The following is a 26,891-nucleotide window of genomic DNA, read 5'->3' as shown; positions in this document are numbered from 1 at the left end:
TTGGCATGAATCTTACTGGCCCAGGGACTGGTAAATTCGTCACGCCATAAACATTGGACTAGGTAATAATTTGGTAAAGGTAAAGGGGCCCCTGACCCTCAGGTCCAGTCGTGTCCGACTCTGGGGTTGCGGTGCTCATCTCGCTCTATAGGCCGAGGGAGCCGGCGTTTGTCCGCAGACAGCTTCCAGGTCATGTGGCCAGCATGACAAAGCTGCTTCTGGCAAACCAGAGCAGTGCACGGAAACACCGTTTACCTTCCCGCCGGAGTGGTACCTATTTATCTACTTGTACTTTAATGTGCTTTCGAACTGCTAGGTGGGCAGGAGCTGGGACCGAGCAATGGGAGCTCACCCCATTGCAGGGATTCAAACTGCCGACCTTCTGATAAGCAAGCCCTAGACTCTGTGGTTCAACCCACAGCGCCACCTGGGTCACCTATGCCAAAGAGTTAACCAGTAATTTAGAGCCTGTTTCCACAGGAGTGTTTCTATCGAAGGGATCTTCAGTTCTAAACGTATGGCCGCATTGCTCACACATGGGGGAAGTTTCAAGAGACGGCGTAAGAATTGATTTTGGAGAGTCTCCAGAGGGGCAAAATTTGCCAAGGCAGCCCAGAGTGGTGCCGTGTATGAGAGTATGACGGCTACTTTTGCATTATATACCTTCAACATGTAGAGCCCCATCACACAAATAAAACTGGAGGAGAGCATGGGACACCATTTTAGCCTTGTTGAGGAGGTAATGAATATGTGCTGTCCATCTCAAATTTGGTTGAAAAAATATACCTAAATATTGAAATTTGGAGACTTGTTCCACTGCTTCTCCCTCAAGCTTCCATTTATTCAATTTCCGGCTTCTAGAAAAAAACATTATTTTGGATTTAGAATGGTTAATGGCTAGCTGATTGGATTGACAATAAGAAACAAAAATCTTCAGCCCCAGGCACAAAATTGTTAGAGGTGCAAAATTTCAGCACCTGGTACTGCCTCAACACAGCTGCACTCTTCCATCACTGGGGTGCGATGACAACAGCTTGTCCACGCGAACAGGTAAGTGACCTCTCCAGACAATGGGATGACTCTTCTTTTCTTATCTCTGTGGCTGTGATCCCCTGGGTGATGTGGATGCCATTAGGCAGTTGAATGTGCATGAGTTCTCCATCTCTTTCCCTCCCTCCTACCCCCTCTTCCACATGGCCGCAGGAACTGGCAACCATACTATGTCTCTGACTAGGCAGAGCTCTGGCACCCTCCCATCCTGGCCCTGCTACCATGGTGGAGTCTACCTCTTTCCAAACCTGAGTGATTTTATCTGCAAAAAAAACTTATTACAGGAGTCATTACAGGAGATCTTGGAGTCTTTATAAGACCCTGATGGCGAAGGTGGTTCTGTTAGACTATGAACCACCTGAAGGAGTCTCCTGGTACTGTTTTCACCAACAGATCCAGCAACTATGGTCCCCCTGGCTCCTCCTCCATCACTATTGCCATTTGGTAGGCTCTACATTGAGGTCCCAGGTGGCACTGTGGTTAAACCACTGAGCCTAGGGCTTGCTGATCAGAAGGTCGGCGGTTCGAATCCCTGTGACGGGGTGAGCTCCCGTTGCTTGGTCCCAGCTCCTGCCAACCTAGCAGTTCGAAAGCACGTCAAAAGGCAAGTAGATAAATAGGGAAGATAAATGGCTTACCTTCTGGCGGGAAGGTAAACGGCCTTTCTGTGCGCTGCTCTGGTTCGCCAGAAGCGGCTTTGTCATGCTGGCCACATGACCTGGAAGCTATACGCCGGCTCCCTCGGCCAATAATGTGAGATGAGCGCGCAACCCCAGAGTCGGTCACGACTTGACCTAATGGTCAGGGGTCCCTTTACCTTTACATTGAGGTCTAGGGAAGCAGGTGGCACTGTGGGTTAAACCACAGAGCCTAGGGCTTGCTGATCAGAAGGTCAGCGGTTCGAATCCCTGTGAGGGGGTGAGCTCCCATTGCTCGGTCCCAGCTCCTGCCAACATAGCAGTTCAAAAGCACGTCAAAGTGCAAGTACATAAATAGGTACCGCTCCGGGGGGAAGGTAAACGGCATTTCCGTTTGCTGCTCTGGTTTGCCAGAAGTGGCTTTGTCATGCTGGCCACATGACCTGGAAGCTGTACACCGGCTCCCTCGGCCAATAACGCGAGATGAGCGCTGCAACCCCAGAGTCATAGAATCATAGAATCTTAGAGTTGGAAGAGACCCCAAGGGCCATCCAGTCCAACCCCCTGCCAAGCAGGAAACACCATCAAAGCATTCCTGACAGATGGCTGTCAAGCCTCTGCTTAAAGACCTCCAAAGAAGGAGACTCCACCACACTCATTGGCAACAAATTCCACTGTCGAACAGCTCTTACTGTCAGGAAGTTCTTCCTAATGTTTAGGTGGAATCTTCTTTCTTGTAGTTTGAATCCATTGCTCCGTGTCCGCTTATCTGGAGCAGCAGAAAGCAACCTCTCTCCCTCCTCTATATGACATCCTTTTATATATTTGAACATGGCTATCATATCACCCTTCTCTTCTCCAGGCTAAACATACCCAGCTCCCTAAGCTGTTCCTCATAAGGCATCGTTTCCACAACTGGACCTAATGGTCAGGGGTCCCTTTACATTGAGCTCTTACCTGTGTTTGGTCTCATCTGGAATGGGTTTTCTACCACCAGCACTATAGTTGTCTCAGTTACAGGTAGGTCTGGTGTAGTAGAAACAAAATAAAAAATTCCTTCCAGTAGCACCTTAGAGACCAACTAAGTTTGTCCTTGATATGAGCTTTCGTGTGCATACACACTTCTTCAGATACACTGAAACAGAAGTCACCAGATCCCCACATATAGTGAGAGGGTGGGGGAGGGGCACCACTCAAAAGGGTGATGGGAAACCGGACTGTTTATGACTGCATTTGGTCGAGATAAAGGGACCCCTGACCACAATTCAGGGAATATAAATGCATGCCCAAGAAATTTAAGAAATGAGCTTTCAGGTGCATGCTTGGGTTAAAAGTGGGCTCTGTGTCTCAAAAGGCTAAACTACAACTTTAAGGGACAGTGGCTACCAGATTCCAAAGAACCTGTTCTGTCCAGGGGGAAGGGGGGAAGGGAGAAACCTCAACAGGATCCCGAGAATACTTCTCTGGACAAGTATGGCAAGGACTACAACAAAACAGTGAGATATAAAAGGCAAGAGCAACAAGGGATTTCTTAGCAGCCAAGTGCTGCTGATCTTCGGAAAACCTTTTCACAGAGTGTGCTCAGAAGACTAATCTCTATTCAGTACAAATACACATATTGCTAAACTTTTAAAATAATTATAGGAATATAACTGATAAGAGAAATATATATGAAAATATATATCCTCCAGTTTACTTTATTTTTCCATCATTTCCTCCTGCTGCTCCTCCTCCTCCGTCTCCTGTTCCTCACCTGAGGGAAAAGCCAAAGAACCACTGGTTAAAATTGGTGCCTGGTATGTGCAACCATATGCTGTATTTTCATTATTTTTGGCAAGAAAATGCACACAAGGAAGACAGCAAACCTTTGTGCCCTTGAGAGGACACATGCACAGCCTGCTCCTGGCCTCCGGCCTCCTGGGGGGGAGGGTGCCACCCCTTCCACTCAGCAAAGGCGACCCTGGCATGGCTACCAGCTCCCCACAAAGGCACACTGAACTGTGCTCCAGACTGGGGGCGGGGTGTGGTGGGACTACCCTAAGCCCCAGCCAATTTAGCCAGCGCTCATAATGGATGATGGAACTTGAAACCCAACATCATTGGGAGGGCCATGTCCCTGGAATTTATGAAGACAGGATTCTCAATAATACCTCTTGCTTGCGACACTTGGAGTATTGCTGACAACTGCTGGAGTTTTTATTCAAGCTCCTGGACCTTCATAAGAAATACTTGAGCATGCTTAAATACTGCTTCCGCCCCCATCGTAAGGCCATCGAGTGCCTTCTTCAGTATTTCAACGTCCTGGAGAAGACAAGGCACAGAGGCACTGGTTGAAGAAGTTGGGAATGAGCAGGCAGTGCTATTGTTGAAAAGGAGCACCACCCCAGGGTGCTAAAGGCATTGCAGGCAGCGCCCAGAGAGCTCTTTCCCTAGCCTGCAGGTGCTAGAAGGCCAAGCGCTAGTGTTCCAGTGGTGGCACTTCAGAGGAGTCTGGGAAAAGGATGCTCTGGATTACGGGTATATAAATGAAGCTTTGGATTGTGCTCTGCATTAGCAGAGAGGTTCTACTTAGTGGCAAATGAAGCACATTTCAGTTATTATAGAAACCATTTTTCCATGCATGCTTGTTCAGGAACTACCGGTATGTGAACTAGACACTTTCTGTTTTTAATTGGCTCTTTTTTCTGGCAATTTAAATGATCCAACCAGATTAAGTTAACCTGCCACCCACCCTAGGGTTGCCATACATCCAGAATTTCCCAGACATACATGGAATACTGCTGTTAGAAGCAATGTCTGGACAGAAATTGGCAAAATGTCCAGAAAAATCCAGACGTATGGCAACCCATGTCAGCAGTGCTGTTTTTGGCAATTTTACTATAAAATAGCTCAAAGAAGTCCATTTTTTCTGCAATTTCCCCCAAAAGCTCAACAACTCTTCTAGGCTTATCTCAGCAGATATCACAGCAAAACTTGGATGATCCCCATTGATTGTCACATTTGTGACTATCATGGCCTCAACTTAATACAAAACAAGTTATTTTACATCTCCATTCCAACATAAAACCAAAGCCTAGAGATTTAATTCCCCCCTCATCTGGAATATGGTCACTTCCAGCCCCCTCCAAGCCAAAGCAGTTTCCCCCTCTGTCATGCAGTGCTAGGATACCTCATGTTTTCAGCTGTAGAGGATCGCTTGTGTGACAGAGTTTTTTTCCCTGTAGAGTGCTGCCTCCCTCTGCTGGTGTAAACTGTTTCTCCAGCAGAAAAATGCTTCCTAGTAGATTGAAAGTGGTCACCCCCAAATTTTCTATGCAAGCATGCATGCCACACCTCAGCCAAAAGAGCTGCTATAACTCAGAAAAAAGGGAGCATCTGTGCATGTCATTCCAGTCAAGTTGGCACGGAAGTGGGACTTGTTCATCTGAGCTCCACAGGCTGTTTTTTTAAATTGTTTGGGGTTGTTTGTTGTTTTTCTTTAATTTGGGGTAAGGCCTTTCAATCCCCAAGAGCCAGCATTGTAAATCAGTTTTAAGGGAATCTTACAACCCCACCTGCCGCCACCCTCCAACATCATCATCAGTTACACATACAGGCTTTTAAAACTTTTAAAATATCTTTTTAAAAAGTTAACCTTGTAATTCCTATATCATTTAAAATATTTTAAAATACTTTTTAAAATTCTGCTTTTTAACATTTATGTAAATGAACCAAAATGGCCAGATTTTTTCCCCTGTTTCAGTTTTGTCCCATAATGTATCCATTTTGCTACATGCCAAGTGGGTATGAGGCAATTACTAAAGAACTTTGGGAGACTGTCATAACAAAGATTTGAATACAAATTGTTCCTAGACAAAAGCCATTGTATTGGAGGCACAGCCCACGAAACATAAATGGCTCCAAAATGGACAATCCATTGAACAAGTGAGGCATTTCAATGATTTGATGATAGGATTCTCTGATATGACTTATTGGTCACATCAGATGACAGCCTCGGTCTTGAAGTCATCAAGATCTGCACAAGCAATTCTTAGCTTTACCAGAACTCAAGGCGGCAGTAGGATTGCCCCTGCTCTGAGAACATATACAGTGGTACCTTGGAAGTCAAATGAAATCCATTCCAGAAGTCCGTTTGACTTCCAAAATATTCAGAAACCAAGGTGCAGCTTCCGATTGGCTGTGGAAGCCCCGTTGGACGTTCGGCTTCCAAAAATAGTTTGCAAACTGGAGCAGTCACTTCTGGGATGCAAGGTACGACTGTTTTTTTTAAGATGCACACACAGTTAACATGTGGGGAAGCAGGAGAATGAAAGGAGGGGATCAGGAGAGACAGGGAAGCCATGAGGGAACGCACCACCTAGCCCAGGTCTGACTCAGCATGTGGGGAGGTTGCTTTCCTGCCTGGCTTGTGGGCTTCCCAGAGGCATATAGTCAGCCAGTGTGTGGAATAGGATACAGTGGTACCTCGGTTTAAGTACACAATTGGTTCCGGAAGTCTGTACTCAACCTGAAGCGTATTTAACCTGAAGCAAACTTTCCCATTGAAAGTAATGGAAAATGGATTAATCTGTTCCAGACAGGTTCGCAGAGTACTCAACCTGAAGCATACTTAACCCGAAGTATGAGTGTAATTGGTTCTGGAAGTCCGTACTTAACCTGAAGCGTACTTAACCTGAAGCGAACTTTCCCATTGAAAGTAATGGAAAGTGAATTAATCCGTTCCAGATGGGTCCGCGGAGTACTTAAACTGAAAGTACTCAAACCGAAGCATACTTAAACCGAGGTATGACTGTATTGATGTGCTTATTGCATTATCTCCAATGGCTAGACTTCACCCCGAAGGTGGCTCCCAGCCCAAAGTGGATGGGCATTGCCCTTCAATTGGTGCGTGTGATTGATTATGCAGGGAGGGACTTAACCTCCCCCCCCCCCATTTTTATTCATGTTGGCAACCCTGGTGGAGGCCAAGTATTATTCTCCCACCGTTCCTCTATGGCAGTGGTTCCCAACAGGTGGTCCACGGACCCCCAGGGGTCCGCGAGCTATGCCAGAGGGGTCCATAAGATGCCATTAGAATAAAAAAATAGATTAAATATATTTTGTATGATAACATATTTTTTGTTTTGGCCGCTTCCTGCATGAGCAGAGTCTAGCGCAAAACTAGAATTAGATAGAGGCAGTAGTTCTGCTGTATGCCGTTAGGTGGCGCTTTACAAACACTACTGTTTTGCAAAGAGGCAGCGCGTGCATTCTACTAATGCTCACCTCCCCAAGATGCTTTGCGCGCATCAGCTTCATTTGTGCGCTACTGCGCAGGTACCCTGTCTTCTCCATTCCCCTCCCTCCTCCCTGCCTCTTTGCAAAACAGTAGTGTTTGTAAACAAAGCGTTGTTTTTCGCGGAAGCTACAGTTCGCGTAGTTAAAAATGGACCGTTGGTTAAAAAGTGGTTCGTTAAAACTACAAAGGCCTACAGATGAAGAGAAAGATACTGCATTTGATGTTCAAGCAAGTAAGTCAGTGACTCTCGAACCGATCTTGTCAGTGTCCATTGAACCTAAATCGTCGGCGTCCCTTGAACCTAACCCTTCCAAGATCAGTGTTAAGCTTACTGGAAAAATATCGGTGTGGGCAAGCATTTTCTTCCATGTGTTTCATGAAAAACAAATATAGGAATCGGCTCGACATGCGGTCGGATTTCAGAGTGAAAGTTTCAAGTTTGGAACCTAATATTTCAGAAAGAGAATGTTGCAGCTGGTTTTTTTGGACGGGGGAAACGACCCTTTCATGGATGTAACCAAGAGCCATACCCCCAAAAGGATATCTGGCGTAGCCACCCTAACTCTATAAAAAATAATAAAAAGCCGAGGTTCTGCCAAACAAGAGAGGGCTGAGCTGGGTGGACTTGGCTTTGCAAGGGTTAAAGGAAACCAAGCTGCCTTCCTAGAGAGGACAGGAAGCAAGAGGGGCCCAGCTCCTCCAGAGCCAAGGCCCCTCCCTCCCCAGTCCATTCCTGCAAGGAAGGGGGTGTTGCTTTGGTGTCCCTCCTGCAAGGGCTACATCGCTGTCCCCTCCTGGGATCTGGTGAGTCTCCTCTCTCTCCCCCAAGAGGGTGCAGTGGGGAGACGGTGGGGGTCCCAGGGCTGCAGAAGGGGTGGATCCAGGGGCATAGCCAGGATCAAAACTAGGGGAAGGCAAGTCATGGTCGTTCAGATGGCAGGACAGCTTACTCTACGATGATAACCCCTTCATGCATTATTAGACTGAAGCATGTTGGTTATATGAGACTGGTTATCCCACACAACATGCTCTCACACAACCCATGCCCTCCAACTGAAACCCATTTCCTGGACAATATCAACATTGTGTTTTGTTCCTCTGAACTCCACAGTGAATAATTTTATTAGAAAAGAAAACAGCCCATGTTTCAGCTTCTAAAAGTTGTTTTATTCAGTGCACTGCTACAGCTTGTCACACCCAAATCCTCAAAAGGAATCTGCCAAAGTGCTTTTCCAGGCTAAAGGGGGCAGAGGGAGAGAAACAAAGAACCTCAAATTCACTAGATCAGAGATGGGGAATTCTGTGGCCCTCTAGATGTTGTTGGGTTCCATCATCCCTGACGGTCTGCCATGCAGGCTGGGGCAGAAGGCCATTGGATCTGGCAGTATCTGGGAGCCCACAAGATTCCCTGCTCCCACACTACACAAACAACTCATCTGAGAGGCATGCCTATTACAGGAGGGATGGTCACTCCAGAGGCAGCTGTGGCATGAGGGTGCTTGATCATGCCTTTGTGTGCATATCTGATGATTAAAGAGGACCCCTAGGAAGTGTGCTTGGAGATCTTCCTTACCACATGGCTCTCCGGCAAAAACACAACAGTACTAGTGGCCCTACAGAATCACACTTCAATGCTGGATCAGACTGTAGGCTACATCAGGAGGAAGTCTGGAGCAGAGGGGCGTAGAGTGGGAGTCAGAGCCGCTCTTAGGGCTGCATGTCTGAAGCATGGGCAGAAATCTTTGGTTATGAGGTTGCATGGGGCTGTCTATTTGTGTATTGGTGATGCCAAGCTGCCACCCAGACAGAGGCAGGCATCCAACCAACTGGGTTTAGGGGCAATCTCCTTTGCAAAGCCAGTCTGACTTCACCGAATGCAATGGCAGAGTGACCATTCGGCCTGTGTTCTGCTTCGCTGTGAAATGGTGTGTGTTCCTCAACCCAGAGAACCTCTCATTCAATGTCAAGCTTGTCTAAGAAAGAAAAACATAAGAGTTAGTCTTGAATCCCCACACACATGTGCTGGGAGATGCCTGCGCACTGCACATTTAAAGCACATCTCCTCCCACCCACACCCAAAAAGTCCTTGCCATTTAAACTGCTGATGTGACGTAGGAACCCAAACAAAGAAAAGGAATGAACTACCCAGAGTCTGCTTCATATTGCCCTCATTCTCAACCTCCCTATATCCTAATCAACCACAAACAAGAGTTAAGATTTGAAAGCCATGTTATTGGTCTTGGACTTCCGGTCTATCACCATTGCTGACCGGTGGGAGAATCTCGAGCGCTGAGATTCTCTGGTGCTGTGAGGTAGGGGGGAGCCGTGAGAGCATCGCGGACCCCCAAAAGAGCTCCAGATTGAGCATTCTGGAGATGTGGGGACTCAGCTGCACCTTTTTCTGTCTCCTCCGCCCCCCGGTAAGCCCTATTAAGGGAGCCGAGAGCGAGCGGAGTGGAGACATGGTGCCTTGAGTCATTCTGCTACCCTCGCAATGTGAAGCTCCGAGCCGGCAGCCTGTGGAGCGGTGGATTTTTCCAGATTTAAAGGATTTGAAACATTGGACACCGTGAGTAAAGGAAAAGGATTTTTAAAAAATTTAATTGAAAAGATTTGGACACGGGGGGAAATTAAAAGAGGAAGTTGATTTCCCCCATTGAGTGAATTGAGATGCAGTTAACTTGCCCGAAGCCAGGAAGTTGACAGGAAGTTTTTAATCACCAAAAATCGGACTTAAAACTTTCCCCCTAAGGCAGGGTAAAGGGGAGAAAGGTTGAACTTCGTAAAATCCCTGTAAATGTTCTTTAATTTGGTCTAGGGAAAGTCCCCCTGGAAGCTGGAGTCAGGTCCCTGGAGGGATCAGCAACCACCATTATGACATCACAATAGGATTGAATTTGTTTACCTCTTTGAGGCTGAAAACTGTCAACATTGAAGAGAGCGTAAAATATAAGGTTGTGAATAAGAAGTTTGACAGGTGCTCTTTTCATAAACGGATATATGAGTTTTAAGATATGAAGAAGAATTAAAAAAGAGAGTTTGTAACCAGATCTAGCATAATTTCTGTTTCTGAAGATTGGAAATACGAACTGCGCCATTTTCTGCTGTAATCTGTGCTGTTCCCATGAAATTGGAGACGACCAGGATGTCAGTAGACACAACATCATCTGACTTTATTGACTTTCAAAATGAACTTTTGGTATTGCTTTTGGATTTTAGGGATGAACTGCATCAGAATGCTATACAGATTTTATTTTTTTAAAAAACAGAACTGTGCAGAAAGTGAGAAAGGACTAATCCCAACAAAGTATGAAGAGAAGCTAGGAAATTGGGGTGCCAGCAGGGGATGAAGAATGGAGAGTGGTGGAAAGGTGGTGAAAGAGCAGGAGTGGGGTGAGGAGTAATAATGGATGTTATTTTATGACTGATCAAGATGGCCCGAAACTGGAAAGACCTATGGAACTGGCTGATTCATCTGGAAGACCCTGAGAAGAAATGAGGAGTCACCCTCAGACATTCCAGGGTCCACTTAGTTGCTTAATTATGGACAGCTGTGACTTCTGCTTTACACCTAAAGTCATTGGCAAGTCTTAATTAATACAGCTATTTGATAGGTTCAAAAAAGGAACCCCACGGGGGCAAATTGGAGAAGAATAGTTGCTCCGGTAATGGAACTTTGCACTTTGCAAACTGCAGCTTGCCATGAGGCTGTGAGAGGGAGTGGTCTGCGTCCTAAGACTTCACTTCATGTATTGGAACTCTGATCAATACTTATGTATTAGCTAGAGAAACTATATGCTTTTATTATTTTCCTGTCTGTAACCTCTTTAAGAAATGTGCACTGATTTATTGACTTTCAAAAGGAACTTTTGGAATTGCTTTTGGATTTTAGGGATGAACTGCATCAGAATGCTATACAGATTTTTTAAAAAAACAACTGTGAAGAAAGTGAGAAAGGACTAATCTCAACAAAGTATGAAGAGAAACAAGATGAACAACCATCAGCCATGAACAATGTAACTGAATTCAAAGATGATGAAGAAGCTGCATGGAACAGTGAGGGGGGGGGGGGGGAACAGGACTCATGCTTGATTCAAAGAGCCTTCAAGGAAGAACCAGCATGGACTAATGCCCTCCCAGTGAGAGAGGGAGGACAGGATCCATGCTGGGGCCAGAACTTAAGGGGTGTCAAAATTGGGACAGGGCTGGAAAGTGGAAATGTAGTTGGATGGTATTGTGCAACAGCTAGGAAATTGGGGTGGCAGCAGGGGATGAAGAAGGGAGAGTGGTGGAAAGGTGGTGGAAGAGTAGGAGTGGGGTGAGGCGTAATAATGGATGAAAAATGCCTAATAAAGGTTTGATAAGTAAGTAAGTATAATGGATGTTATTTTCTGACTGATCAAGATGGCCCAAAACTGGAATGACCTATGGAACTGGCTGATTCATCTGGGAGACCCTAAGTCCAGGGGAGGGGAGGCTGAATTAGATTTAAGTGTTTAAATGTTATTATGATAAAATAAATAATATTTGAATGTATGGAAAATTTTGGGGTATAAATTTGAGGCTTAAGGGGAGAAATCAAGGATAAATGGATAGGAAAATAAATTTAGATTTGGATTAAGATGAATTACAGGTGGAAGATAGTCAAGGCTTTTAAGAATAGAAATAGCTGATAATGAAAAAATGTGTTGGATGATGAAAAACAAAGATTTAAACAAGGAGACGAGGCCGACAAGGAGAAGCAAAGTGAAGTGAAGATTGATGGAAATGAGGACCCTGGAGGGACTGAAATGTGGAGTGGTGGTAGTGAAGGAAGGGATAGGCAGGGAGAAGGGGGAACAAAGGCCTGGAATTGGAAGTGGGGAAGAACTGGTGTGGGGTGAAAACTTTGGTTAAAGGTTTTCTTTGGTTGGTAATAACGGTTTCTGAAATCTTGGCTTGTTAAAGGAAATGCTGATCCAATTGGGGGAAAAGACATTGGGAGGGGGGGAGGGAGAGTGTTTTAAAAGTTTAGGGTTAGGAGTTTTCTGGAGGGATTAGAAGAATGGTTGAGGAAATATTTTAGATTTTGTTTTTAATATTTTTTGTGTTTAGAGAGGTGTTTGGGTAGAGAGCTGCCTGTCTCCCTCTCTTTACTCTTTGCACCCAGTGGCAGGGGGTGCTCTGAGGGGAGAGGGAGGGGTAGAAGGAAACCCAGACACAAAAATGGAACCTTTAGAGTGCTGGGCCCCTCGGGTTACCCTAGTGGCAGGAGGGGACTCAGAGGGGGAGCAGCATGAAGAAGGAGAAGGATTAAGTTAATATGATAAGAATAAGATTTTCAATCAGAATAGAAAACCCGCCATAATCAATTAAAGAAGTTAGGGAAACCAGGAGGAAGAGAATCGAGGAAGCCACAAATAAATTGTTAAGAAAATAAGATTTGGGAACTTATATTTTTTCTTTTTCCTTTTTTCTTGTTTTTCCTTTTTTTCTTTCTTTTTTTCCATTTGTTGTTTTATTGTTAAGTAGATTGTTATGTTGAAGAATTAGCTGGGGGGGAAACCAAACCTCAGAGATCCTCTGCCTCTGTCCTTTCAGTGGCAGGGGGGGATGAGGGGGGAGGGGGGAGGTCAAACCCAGCTTAAAATGGACCCCTTTGTTTCCCAATGCCCACGGATTGCAGAAGTGGTCTTGGGGGTGGAGGGAAAATGAAGAGACAGAGTTTATTTTGTGTGTTTTGTTTGTCTTGTTTCTATAAAAACCAATAAAAATTATTTTAAAAAAATGTGCTAGAATGATTTAAGATAATAAATGAAAATTGCTTAATTTGGAGTTAAAAATGGACCCAGTGCGAGGGGAATCGAGGAAGTCTACAATGTTAATTAAAATGTTAGAATTGATATGTTTTTCTTTTTAATGTTTTTATTCTTGGTTTTTTGTCTTTTTGTTTTTGTGAATTTTTGTAACTTGTAATGTTTGAAAATGAATAAATTATTTGAAAAGAAAGAAAGCCTTGTTATCACCTCATTCCCTTCAATTAGCCAGCTGCTCTGTCAGATGACATCAGTTCCCCCCCACTCCCAATATTCCTGCTCCAAAAGCCTCCCAATATTCCTGCTCCTAACCTGGTTAGCCATAGCCCGGAAGTTGAATCTCAGGGGAACGCCTTTGGGCTGGGAATGGTTCATCTTTTCTGGGCCTCTTCTCCCCCTCAGGAAGGGGTGCTTGGCTCCTGGCCTGTGAAATGCATGCAAAATATAAATATGCCTTCTTTCCACAGAGCCAAGGAAGAAGCGTGGAATTTGTTAATCCCCCAAACCTTCCCGTAAGAGATGCCGGAGTTGCATCACCTACAACTTCCTCAGGTATGAAGCAGCTAACAAAAATGAAACATCTCACCTGGGCACGGTTTCTGAGAGAGCAACAGCAGAAGTTCTGTACTTTGAGGGCAGAAGACCCACACTGTGGAAAATGAGCATTTGCCCAGTGGATTCTGGCCGGTCCATGAGGGCAGACAGGAGATGGCGGCGATGGCTGCCAGCCCCTTCCCACTCCATCTCAGGCATAGAACACATTGGCTCTGCCACTCCTTGGCCCTGGCACCACCTACTGTTGGCCTCCTTGCCTTCTCCCCTACCAGTCCCAATGAGCACCATCCACCCCTGCATTGGTCCAGAGGTGCAGAGCCATAGCTAGGTGATCTTACGACTCAGACAGAAACGTCCAGATTGCGCCCCCTCGCCACGGACAAGTTAGTTCTTATTTCTGCCTCTCCTCCAACGCCCCCCTCCACCCATTCTATTTACCCTCTATTAAAAACCTTTCCTTATGAGGCAATAATCAATATTTTTATTTATTTATTAGCTGGCCTGACCACGCATTGCTGTGGCTCAGTCTGTTAAATGGACCCTCAGAGTCCCCATTCAGATTCCCCTGACCTTCAGAGTCCTCCTTCGTTGTGTTGAAATGTTTTAAGCATGTTCTGTTTACACAGGGTCATCCCTGTGAGTCCCCCCACCCTGTCCCGACCCATGAGCTATCCTGTCCCCTCCTCCCCCCACTCCATCTCATCCCTGTGATTGGGCCCACCCTGTCCCGACCCATGACCTGTCCGGCCCCCCTCCATCCTCCACTCAGGCGAGCCTCCACCTCCACCTCCACTCTGCCTAGTCTGGAAAGGCGAGCTGAGATGTTGTAGAGGGAAGCTTTCCTAGCTGCAGTACCAGTGTAGCCGTCGCTAGAGGGCACTGTTTTGCAACATCTGCTGTGCTCCCAGCATGTACTTTGAGGCTGATTTGTGAGTTCTGGAACACGGGGTTTGGTTTTTTTTATGTGGCCCAGGTTTGACATCTGTCTATGCAACCTGTATATGGTCACTCTCATATTTGCTTTGGATGTGTCTAAATTTAAACGTAATCGGTCAAGCGGTTTCGGAGAAGAGTGGACACCCACCCACATTCCCAGTTTACACACACACACACACACACACACACACATTTATGGACATATTTTAGCTAATTTTGTGCCCCTTTGGATTTCTGCCCCCCCCCTGCCTATGCCCCTGGCTTTGAAAGAGGAGCTGGCTGCAAGCGACATAGGCCTGGTGGGCCAGAAATCCAAACAGAGGGCCAGCATGGCACAGTTGTTGGAGTACTGGGCTAGGAGACCAGGGTACAAGCCCCCACTCAACCAGGAAGCTTGCTGGGCTCACTCTCAGCCCAACCAACCTCATAGGGTTGTTGTGTGACCATAAAATGTGGGGGAAGGAATCTGCATGCCACCTTGAGCAGCTTGGGACAAAGGAGGGAAATAAATATGTGAAGAAGGAAGGAAGGAAGGAAGGAAGGAAGGAAGGAAGGAAGGAAGGAAAGAAAGAAAGAAAGAAAGAAAGAAAGAAAGAAAGAAAGAAAGAAAGAAAGAAAGAAAGGGTGAGAGCAGGAAGGTGAGATACACAATAGAGAATGGGCATTGTTTTCACACAAGGCAACATAACGTACATGCTTGCTTGACTTGCTTGGGGGTTAGACACAGAAACGGTCAGCACACCTCCAGGATTGGGTTCTGGCTGCCACCTGGAGAAAGAGAGACATGGAGAAGAAGCAAATAACCAGACTCCTAGCAGCAGCAGCAACAGGAGGAGGAGGACTGGAGTGAACAGAGCACAGATTGATGAAGACATGACAGTGTTGGAGGAGGTTGAGAAGGCTCCAAAGGTCAGACACTCATCAAGACCCAACCAAGGTGCCCTCTATGATTCTCCTACAAAGTGAGGTCAGTGCAAACCTAGAACCTCCCACCTGGGGAAAAACAGAGCAGGTGCTCTGGTTATGCCATGAAGGCATATTGCCAACCCTCTTATTGCCAACCCTTACTATCTCTCCTCCACCACTGCTTTTTCTCCCTTCAGAAAAGGGGGGTTCTTTCCCCAACTTACCTCCTCCTCTTTAAAGGCTTCCCCTCCACATTCGACTTTGTTTGCTGTAAGAAGGAAGAGAACAACAAGCATGACAGAAACTATCCCAGAAACCAAAACTCCCAAAGCAAGGAGACTTGGTTCCACAGTGTGGATCGAGGCTCTCCACAGACTGTAGCTTAAAGTGGTGTTTAAGGGCTCTTTGAAAAGCCTCAAACATTACTATAGGACTTCCTGTTTGGCCGCCGCTATTTTAAGGAGTGCAGGATCATTCCTCCAGGAAGGTCCTGAGCTTTGTGAGGGGAAAAGAGGTTGCGCTAGGGCTCTGCGGACCCCAAAAATTGAGGAGGTAAATTCTCGGGGTCATGGGATTCAGCTATGTTCAAGGCAAGCCTCCTGTACTTGGGCTAGCCTCTGTTTTAAGCTAGTGAAATGAGGAAGCAGGAAGGAGAAGCGAATGCTTGAATCCACAGCTAGCTAGCCTCACTCAGCGATGCCAAACTCCTATCTGAGAGCGGCTAAGCATTCTGTGACTTAAAACCCATCTGGATTAAAGGACCAACAAAGAACACCAACAAGAACAAAGAACACTAACCTTATAACAAAAGGAACTAAAAAGAATTCGGAACATGTCTTAAAAGCTGAAAAAAAGGGAAGTCCTCCCTGGCACTGGTGGAGAAAAGGGTGTGAGGAAAGATCACTATGAGTGAGGATTTGAAAAAACCTGTTGAGTGAGTAATTACAAGACCAAAGACCTCACAGCCTGAAGGGATGCAAATCAAACTTAAACTGTGGAGTTTTTTTTAAAGGAGTATCCCGGTCGCCCTGAAGGGGAGGAAGCAAGCTCAACCTTGTGGCTGAAAATTAAGAGCTGCTGCTGAAACAAAACATTTATAAAATACTAGTATCTTGAAGCCCTTAAAATAACGGGTGCTAGAGCAAACCTGTTGTTCTAGCAACCTCGGGGACATTGGTAGAGGCATCTTTGGGGCCTGATCAGGAGGCTAGGGGTTTCCCCGCTGCCCCGATTCTGGTGCTTACGATCCCCGCATCACATGCCACCCAAAGCCTCCTCCTCTTTGCAATGCATTGGCTCCCTCCCTTCCCCGTCAGTGCAAAAGCTCTGCCTCGGGAGCCCAAATGCCAAGGCCGCTCCTCCTTTCCCACGTGTGCTGCCGGCGGAAGGGAAGCAGCACCCACAAGCCCGAGTAGTGTGGAAGCGTGGCCGGGGGCCCGTGTAGGAGGGGTGCCGCTGCTTATGGAGTGCGCACATTTGTGGAGCCGGGGGCTGCAGCCCGTCGCGCTGCGCATGTTCGCCTCGGGGATCTGCTGCTCTTGGACTTCCAGAAGAGAAGAGGAAGTTCTTGGAGAAACATGCAAAAGATTTTGAATTGGATTTAAGACCAGGGCAAGGAGATCCACATGGAGCAGCAGCAACCCCAGGGGAAGATCTAGTTCCAGGAACATCAGGAGCAGGAGCAACTGCATAAATACAAGAGAATATGGCTCCAAGAGCCTTAACTTGGAACGTTAATGGGCTTAACTCTCGAAGCAAAGGAACCAGATTCATCATGTGTTAATAAAACAGAATGTAGATGTGATTTGTTTACAAGAAACATGTGAAGAGGACACATAGGAAACTTCTGATAAATAAGAAATTAGTACAAGCTTACATCTCATCTGACAAAGTGAAAAAAGAGGAGTGGTAATCTATGTGAAAGATAATTTGGAATCTAAATTGATGTTTAAGGATGAAGAAGGGAGATATGTTGCAGTTGAAGTAACAGTGCAGGGCGAAAGATATCTATTTTTTGGAATCTATACACTGAATGATGCGAAGGCCGAATTCTTTAAAAAGATCCACAATGTTTTATTTGACTATATCAGGGGTTCCCAACAAAATTTTCTCGAGGACCCCTCATCGAGCCGCTATTGTGACAAGGACCCCCATTAATTCCTAATCCTAAAATTAAAAAGTGAGAGCCAAATTAAGAGTCTTTTTATATTTTATATTTATACGTTTTTTACAGTTACAACAGAGTACTCCATCAGTATACAGTTAGTTTTAATTTTCAGTTCTTAATGAGATGAACCACTTTTTAACCGACGGTCCATTTTTAACTACGCGAACTGTAGCTTCCGCGAAAAACAACGCTTTGTTTACAAACACTACTGTTTTGCAAAGAGGCAGCGCGCGCCAGGGAGGAGGGAGGGGAATGGAGAAGACAGGGTACCTGCGCAGTAGCGCACAAATGAAGCTGACGCGCGCAAAGCATCTTGGGGAGGTGAGCGTTAGTAGAATGCGCGCACTGCCTCTTTGCAAAATAGTAGTGTTTGTAAAGCGCAACCTAACGACATACAGCAGAACTACTGCCTCTATCTAATTCTAGTTTTGCGCTAGACTCTGCTCATGCAGGAAGTGGCCAAAACAAAAAATCTGTTATCATACGAAATATATTTAATATATTTTTTAGCATCTTGCGGACCCCTCTGGCATAGCTTGCGGACTGAAGGGAGACTACCAAAGACATTTTTCGAGATGGTTGATAACTTTAATTTGATAGATGCTTGGAGAACAAAAAATCCATTGGAAAAAGACAGTACTTTCTATTCAGATTCCCAAAAATCGTGGTCTCGTTTGGACTACATATGGATATCTAGAGAATTGGCCCCGAGAATATGACAGGCTCAAATTTGCCCAAGGACTTGTTCTGATCATAATGCTGTAAGTTTAGATTTAAAGTTATCTCTACAAGGCTCTTTTAGATGGAGGATGAATAATGCCCTGATGAGAAACGATGAGGTGGTAAAGAAGGCCCAAAAAACCCTAAAGGACTACTTTGTACTTAATTTGAGCACTGAAACAGATAGAAGGGTAATTTGGGGTGCAAGTAAGGCTGTCATGAGAGGTTTCTTCATTTAGCAGAATGCGATTAGAAAGAAGCTACAAAATGAGAAAAAAGAGACTATTTTGTCACAATTGAAAGAGAAAGAGAAAAAAATGAGATCTGACCCGAAAAACTAGCAGATTGAAAAAACAATTAAATTATTGCAAGTTCAGTATTCTCAATTAATAAATCAAGAAATAGAATGGAAGATTAAAATGACGAATCAAAGGACATTTGAATCTGCAAATAAATGTGGGAAATTATTATCATGGCAGCTGAAGAGACAAAAATTAAATACAATTACAGGTGTCAAGATGGAAGAGAAAATTATACAGAGCCCGACAAAGAATTGTTTTCAGAATTATTACAAACAGCTTTACAAAAAGGAAAAAGAACAATTGGATAAAATAGAGCAATTCCTGGGCAAAAATGGATTGCAAAAGATTCCGAATGAAAAGAGAATTCTATTCAATTATAGAATAACAAATCAAGAAGTGGATTTTGCCATAAATCAACTGAAAATTGGCAAGGCACCAGGACCAGATGGATTGACACCAAAATATTATAAAACATTGAAAGACTGGTTAATAGAACCATTGGTGGATGTCTCTAACAAAATTTTAAGAGGGGACAAAGCACCCGAGACCTGGAGAGATATGTAACTCTGATTCTGGAGACTCTGGAGAGATTATGTAACTCTGATTCCAAAACCAAATATGGATAGAATGCAATTGAAGAATTATCGCCCAATATCCCTGTTGAATGTGGACTACAAAATATTCTGGCTGCCAGATTGAAGAAGGTGTTGAAAGATCAGATTAATCAAGATCAAGCAGGCTTTTTGCCTGCAAGACTTATGAAAGATAACATTAGAAATATAATTGACATTTAAGAAAAATTAGAAGTAAGGATCAACACCAAAGCATCTTTATAGGTGCAGAGAAGACCTTTGATAATATTTCATGGAATTTTATGATGAAAATTTAGGAAAATATGGAGGTTGGGCAAGGTTTTATAAATGGTATAAGAGCAAAAAGCTAAAATTATTGTGAACAATATGGTCTCTAATTTCTCAGATGAAATTAGAATTGAAAAAGGTACCAGGCAATGGTGCCCAGTTTCCCCTCTGCTTTTTATTCCAGTCCTGGAGGTTTTGCTGAATATGATAAGAGAAAATGAAGAAGTGAAAGGAATAAGAGTAGGTTCGAAGCAGTATAAATTAAAAGCCTTCGCTGATGACTTAGTATTGACTTTACAGGACCCGGAGACCAGTGCAGTAAAAGCAGTAAACTGATCCAAGAGTTCAGGCAGCTTGCAGGATTTAAATTGAATAAAATGAAAGTCAAAGTATTGGGTAAAAATTTAACACCAGAAGAAGTAAAAAATATTCAGGAGGTTACAGGTCTGACATTTGTTAAAAAGTGAAATACCTGGGTGTAAATATGACTGTGAAGAATATTAATTTGTTTAAAAACAATTATGATAAATTATGGAATGAGATTAAGCATGATCTAGAAATTGAAATTGTCTTTAATGGGCGGAATATCGGTCATAAAAATGAATGTATTGCCAAAAATGCTGTTTTTATTTCAAGCGTTACCAATTGTTGATAATGTGGGATGTTTCAAGGAATGGCAAAAGGTTCTATCAAAGTTCATATGGCAAGGGAAAAAAACAAGAATTAAATATAAACTCCTAACAGATGCGAAAGAAAGCGGTGGTTTCTCCCTACCAGATTTGAAGTTTTATTTTGAAGCTGCAGCCTTTTGTTGGATGATAGATTGGTTTTTGTTAGAAAATGCTGATTAGATTTGGAAGGTCATGACAATGTATTTGGATGGCATGCATATTAATGGTATGATAAAGTCAAGGTCCATAAAGGTTTTAAAAGTCATATTATTATAAAATACTTGTATAATGTATGGAATAGATATAAAGATTTGCTTGAACCGAGAACACCAAGATGGATTTCACCTTTAGAGGCTAAGATGCAGAAAAGACTGAATATGGAAACTAAGTGGTTAAAATACAAAGACATTCGCCGTCACGCTCCTGCGGCGTCTCTTCACCTTCGTGGAGAGGCGTCACAGGAGCATGACGGCGAAGGTGGAGAGACATCGCAGGAACCTTTTCTATGCACGAGGCAAGAGCTTCTGAAGGGGAAACACACACCCCCCGGGTTTCCCGTGCTGTTCTCAGCGTCTTGAATGAGACATAGTGCCTGATGATGATTACAGTTCATCATGGGTTAATCTATCACTCCCAGTATTGGCAGGTGTTCCTTGGGAGGCAGAGCTTGAGGGGATTCTAAATGGCAGTTGGCAGTTGGGAGTCGGCAGTTGTGGGGAGTAGAGTGTTAGAGAGGAATGCAAGAGCTTTATTAACAAGTCTGTGTTATATGAAAAGAAGATGATGAACTAAGAGTTTAAACAAATGAAACCATAAAGAAATATACATGTTCTCCAGTTAAATAAAGCTTTCATCTAAGTTGTGTCAAATTGGATGTTCCTCCTTATTCCAGCAACGGATCAAAACTCCAAAGGGTGGTGACTGAAGAAGGGAGATAAAACTGAGCCTGAGGAGCAGGTGGATAGTTTGCATCCAAAAGTCACGCACAGAGGAGGCAAGTGGAGGGAAAAGAGTGCCTTGCAGAGGCTAAAGTGCTGAGGCAATAGCTGCTGAGGTGAACCTGAGTTGAGAGGGAAACCTTACTGAGGGCACAAGATCGTTCCTGTAACATTTGCCTGGAGTTTTTAAGGATACAGAGCCACGTTATTTGGAAAGCTGGAACTGTACTCTGTGTACTAGCAAACCAATATAAAAACAGGGAGTTTATTTGGGAGAAAGAAGGAATAGTGGGTTGTTTGAACAATAACTGAATTCCTTCAGCACACTGTTAGTAATAGAGAAGGGAGGAGGATCGTCACATTTTTGGTGGCAGCGTCGTGATCAAAATTCAAAGCTCACGCGCCTAGTTTGATCTGATTTTGGTCAGGAATTTCCTGTGAGGTAATTGACACATGTAAGAAAGGCCAGAGAGGCAAAAGGAGATGAAATAATTGAAGGGGTTGGAGAAAAAGAAGACCCTAATTCAGAACTGGAGATTTTGAAAATCCGTCTAGAGATGGCCAAAGTTGAGGCAGAAAAGGAGATGGCTAAAGTTGAGGCAGAAAAAGAAATACAGCTGGAACGATTGAGGACAGATAGAGAGAGAGCGATGTATTCTTTTCGGCTTGAGGGATGAAATTATGGGCAGGATTACCTCAGAACCCCGTTACCAATGATAGTACCTCCATTAGTTTGAAGAGATTCCCAAAATTTGTAAAAGGGAATGACTTAGCCAAGCCACAACAGGAGGTTAATGTCATTACCCGAGTGCAAGCTCAGGTGATAGAGAGTCACCCACCAGCCACTATTGAAAGGCCTGAAGTTGCTGAGGAAAGCACCTCACAGTACAACGTGCCCATAGCTCAAGAACACAGTAATCAGTTCTTGGAGGAGCAAGAAGGGGATATAACATCCAAAGAACTTTGGGGAAAAGCCCAAACAACTGATGCACAGGTGTATATAGAGGATCCCTGTGTATTCAATAATATTGATGAGAGTTGTTCCCAAAGAGGGATGGTCTTTCCTAAGGAGCCTATAACCAACTTGGGAAATGCCTTAATGTCAAAAACTAGCAAAGAGATTCTGACACTTTATGGGCGAAAGAATTTTGGGACTACAACTGAGAGGATGCAAACTAGTGCACCTTTAAGCCTATTGCTTTCTGAATATAAGGAAGAAGAGAGCAAAGAATGTACAGTGTTTGTATATATCATACAGAAACTGCAGAGTTATTTTTGGGAGCTTAGAAAGCAAGCTGCTGGCAAAATATCAATTGCACAGCATTGCCTGAAATCAGGTGAAGAATACCCATGGATGTATGAAAATCTAAGGTATGACAAAAGAGCAGCTCAAAGATGCGTATATGCTCTTCATTCATTTTATTGTTGTCCTGCTGATGCGGAATCTGATCCTGTAAGGATTCGAAAGCAAAGAGAAGCCCACAGGAAAATGATTGCCAGAAAGTGAGAAAAGGAAGGGAGCGAAATCTATAACCCTATGGTTAAGGTTTCACGTCCCCTGGAAGATGTACAAACAGGATTGTACCGGGTCAAGTTTGCCAACTACATCATCGAAGGTGGTTTGATATGCCAAACAGATGCTTTCTTAGTGAGAACGGATGGTTCCTTGTGCATCTAATCAAAGACTGAGACAGTTAATTCTCAAATAGAAGTAAGCGAGCTCTTTAACTTCAATATATAAGTCAAACCAATATTTAAAGTTTTAGTTGAAAAAAACGGGCAACAAGCTTTGTTGAAAGTCACAAGGAAAGAATGTCTGATCTAGCTTCAGAGTAATTGGTGTGAGTCTGGTGGTCTACGCATCGCAGTGACAGATTAAGTGCAGCGCAGTGAAGGAAAAGCGACGCGGCAGAAAGAGGAAAAGCAACGCAGTAAAGTACAGCACGTTTCTCCTAATGCAGAGTCATCAGAAGTTCAACAGACAATTCTAGTTTGAGACTTTCCTCTACATCACTTGATGGAACTTATGTCTACAAAATCAGTATTGACTTTTGTGAAAAGGATTTTTGTTTCTTAGATATTGCAGGGAGAAATGTTGAAAACATGATCTTTTTACTGCAACACACTTAATTGTTCAAGTCTATATTGTAGGTTTTGTTCGTATTTATTGCATTGGTTAATGCTGAAGCTGTATGCAACAGGTTAGTATGAAGGTAAAATGATAAGAGGATTATCAAAATGTTCAAGCGGTAAAATGGAAACATAGGATGGGTGAACATCTAACTGACGTGACTTATGGGGAATGTATTTTACAGCAATGTATTTAGATACTGGTAGCATTTTGAAAAGATTTTTAAATGTATATAATCAATTCTGTTTTATTTGAGACACAGAAATGTTTAGTATAAAGTTTTGAGATATACACCAATTTTGACTGTAAGGAAAGGTTTAACCTTACACTGAATATACCTAGGTGGATGTCAATAGGAAAAAGTATTTGGGTCCTTTTGAAAAGCTAAAGTGCATAGTGAATATTTGTTGGTGGAAGTAAGATAAAGGTAAATGAAAAGAATCTGTTAATAATAATAATAATAATAATAATAAATTTTTATTTATACGCCGCCCTCCCCAGTCAAAAACCGGGCTCAGGGCGGCTGACACCAACAGAACCACAATAAAACATAAAAACAATTAATTAAAATACAGATTAAAATACAGTATTAAAATTTAAAGTGCAGCCTCATTTCAAGTAGGCCATAAGTGGCTGACACCAACAGAACCACAATAAAACATAAAAACAATTAATTAAAATACAGATTAAAATACAGTATTAAAATTTAAAGTGCAGCCTCATTTCAAGTAGGCCATAAATCCAAGCCATGAGGGAGAAAAACACAGGGGTCAGGCTGAGTCTAACCCAAAGGCCAGGCGGAACAGCTCTGTCTTGCAGGCCCTGCGGAAAGATGACAAATCCCGCAGGGCCCTGGTCTCCTGGGAAAGAGCGTTCCACCAGGTTGGGGCCAGTACTGAAAAGGCCCTGGCTCTAGTAGAGGCCAATCTAGCCATCTTATGACTTGGGATCTCCAGAATATTATTATTTGTGGACCTTAAGGTCCTCCGCGGGGCATACCAGGAGAGGCGGTCCCGTAGGTACGAGGGTCCCAACTCACATAGGGCTTTAAAGGTCAAAACCAGCACCTTAAACCTGATCCTGTACTCCACCGGGAGCCAGTGCAGCTGGTAAAGCACTGGATGAATGTGATCCCGCGGCCGGGACCCTGTAAGGAGCCTCGCCGCGGCATTCTGCACCCGCTGGAGTTTCTGGGTCAGCTTAAGTAATGTTAGAACATAGAAGTTGTTGACAAAGGGAATTCTGAGTTAATTGGTTTTAATTAAGCTCCAAGACATTGCTTCGGCATTGTTTAAAAGTGTAACTATGCCTATGCAATGACTTTGGGGGAGGGACGAATGTGGCGGAATAGTGCCTGATGATGATTACAGTTCATCATGGGTTAATCTATCACTCCCAGTATTGGCAGGTGTTCCTTGGGAGGCGGAGCTTGAGGGGATTCTAAATGGCAGTTGGCAGTTGGGAGTCGGCAGTTGTGGGGAGTAGAGTGTTAGAGAGGAATGCAAGAGCTGTATTAACAAGTCTGTGTTATATGAAAAGAAGATGATGAACTAAGAGTTTAAACAAATGAAACCATAAAGAAATATACATGTTCTCCAGTTAAACAAGACGCGGCTGCTGCGCAGGGCACTTTCGTCAGGGAAAGGCTCCTTTTCGCACAGTTTGCCTCCGTAAAGGCATCGGAGCGCTTCTGTGGCTGCGTCCTGAGCCCAGCCCCAAAGTTAGGTAAGGAAAATAAATGTTACAGTAATTTTTTTCATCTACAATAATTATTTTATACATAGTACAGTACATTGATTATTGCCTTCATTTTATGTATCAATGGTCTTGGTAGACAGTAAAATTCATGTTAAATTGCTGCTTTAGGGGGTGTTTTCCATCGTCTGGAACGGATTAATCCACTTTCCATTACTTTCAATGGGAAAGTTCACTTCGGTTTATGAACGCTTCGGTTTATGAACAGACTTCCGGAACCAATTGTGTTCATAAACCGAGGTACCACTGTATGAGAAAAGGACAAGACTATGGAATTTAGAAATAAGTTTTTTTCCACATGTGGTGGTTGTATGACAAGGTGAAGACTTTTTGGGATAGTATTATAATGAGTTTTAAAAGAGATTTGGGTACACCTTTTTTATAAAATCCTGGAGGCATTTTTGCTAGGAATGGTTGGAGAGGACATTAAAAAGGAAGATCAGAAATTTTTCCTGTATGCTACAACAGCAGGAAGACTGCTCCTTGCACAGAGATGGAAACAACAGGATATTTCGACAGTTGAAGAATGGCAACAGAAAGTATTAGAGTATGCAGAAATAGTAAGGCTAACTGGAAGAATCCGACAGCAGGACGATGAGAAATTCCAAAAAGAATGGTATACTTAGAGAAAACTGTACATAAATAAAGACAGTCGCAGGACTGAAATAAATACTCATAACATTTATTGTAAACATTTGGTTAGATCATAAGATGTAATGCTGTAATATAATAAGGAATGTATGTTTAAAGTATAATACAAAAATTTATTAAGGAATTATAGACATTTATTGAATGTATATATAGTAAACATGCTTAAGTAAGAGTAATGCAGAGAAGCCAGAAGAGGGGTGGAGGGAAGTTAATTCGGATAAGATATAGATTTAAAGGAGAATAATATTGTTAAGCTGTATTGTGTTTAAGATATTTGGAAAAATTAATAAATAATATTGCGGGGAAAAGATGAAGAAAAAAGTGGTGTTTAAGAAGGATTCCATGTTTATTTTGCAAAATAAACCTCTAAACAGATTACAAAAAGAATAAAGCAATACAATTATCAGTAAGAAACCGCATTTGTTAACAACTATTTAAGATCCTGTCCTCTGTCTTACATGATTGTTGTCAGAATTACTGTACAGAGAAAATGTGTGTAGAATATTGTGACTGCTTAGGGAAAACACAATGCAATTTAAAATCTGGTCAGTCTTACAGTTGCCCCTTTAAGAATGGGTTGCAGGGCCAACTGAAGCTAGAGGGCAATGGCAACACATCCCTCACTGGATCACTGAGAGGCAATGTGGTGTAGAGGTGAGAGTGTTGGGCTGGGACCCAGGAGGCCAGCATTCGAATCCCCATCAGCCATGAAGCTGAGTGGGCGGCCATGGGCTAGTCGCTGCCTCTCAGCCTGACCTACCTCACAGGGTTGTTGTCGATATTAAATGAGGAGGGGAAGGGATCATGTAAACCACTTTAAGCTCCTTGGAGAAATGGTTGGGGTACAGGTGGGAAAAAAAAAATAGTAGCCATGATATAAAAAACAATGAAGAACTCACCCCTCTGTTGAAGTTGAAACTGGATTGCCTCTGGAAGAAAGCTGGTCTTCGGTTTAGCCAGAAAGGCTGGTTACTGGGGGGAGGGGGAAATAAAAGGACCCTATATTAACACAAATTTCCACACGCACTCAGGACATAGATACTGTGGTAGATACCCCAGTCTCCAAGCAGTGAGACTCTGGGAGTGACTGTGCTTACGCAGGGCTCCGTTTCCAGGGAATGAAGGTCAGACTAGACTGTGGTGTCTTTAGTAAGTATGGCTACATTTACAAAGATGTACACCCTGAGCAAAGGACAGAGGGGCTCATAGCACTCACACCCCAGCAGGTCTTTCTTCCCCATTGGGGTTCCAGGCAAATCACAGCCTTACAGTTCAGCTTCCAGCATCAGCCAAATTCCCACACAAAACTCTGGCTCCTGTTCTTCTATGTTACAAGGTGATGACGTTGTGTCCAAGTAGGTGGTGGGGTGATCTGGATCCTGACCTCCTCCCCAAACATATAAAAATATATTTCCTGAAGTTGGAATCTCAGGTGAAAAATTGTCCAGCCATTTGCCACTTGATTTTGCAAATGTTCAGATTCCCCAGGATTGAGAGGCGAAAGCTGATGGCATGTCCTGGCAGCCTGCAGTCCACAC

At 43.7% G+C, this 26,891-nt stretch overlaps 1 protein-coding gene and 1 pseudogene across 1 annotated transcript in view; one reads left to right on the top strand and one right to left on the bottom strand.

Moving 5' to 3' along the window:
• Positions 1-8,111: 8,111 nt before the first annotated feature.
• Positions 8,112-26,891, bottom strand: part of LOC118084150 (UAP56-interacting factor) — a 33,387-nt gene continuing 14,607 nt past the window's right edge. Inside the window, exons 5-9 of the mRNA XM_035113497.3 lie at positions 26,253-26,325; positions 15,383-15,426; positions 14,946-15,020; positions 13,074-13,185; positions 8,112-8,939 (exon numbers count right to left, since the gene is read on the bottom strand). Coding sequence (XP_034969388.2) covers positions 8,799-8,939; positions 13,074-13,185; positions 14,946-15,020; positions 15,383-15,426; positions 26,253-26,325 — 445 coding nt within the window. The 3' untranslated portion in view covers positions 8,112-8,798. The remainder of the gene's footprint in view (positions 8,940-13,073; positions 13,186-14,945; positions 15,021-15,382; positions 15,427-26,252; positions 26,326-26,891) is intronic.
• On the top strand, positions 22,171-22,812 carry LOC148686527 (radial spoke head protein 3 homolog; annotated as a pseudogene).

This window comes from Zootoca vivipara, chromosome Z2, assembly GCF_965207765.1.
Source record: "Zootoca vivipara chromosome Z2, rZooViv2.hap1.1, whole genome shotgun sequence".
In the NCBI taxonomy this organism is placed as follows: domain Eukaryota; kingdom Metazoa; phylum Chordata; class Lepidosauria; order Squamata; family Lacertidae; genus Zootoca; species Zootoca vivipara.
Note: the sequence above shows the minus strand (reverse complement) of the source record. Positions and strands in the feature narration are given on the sequence as shown.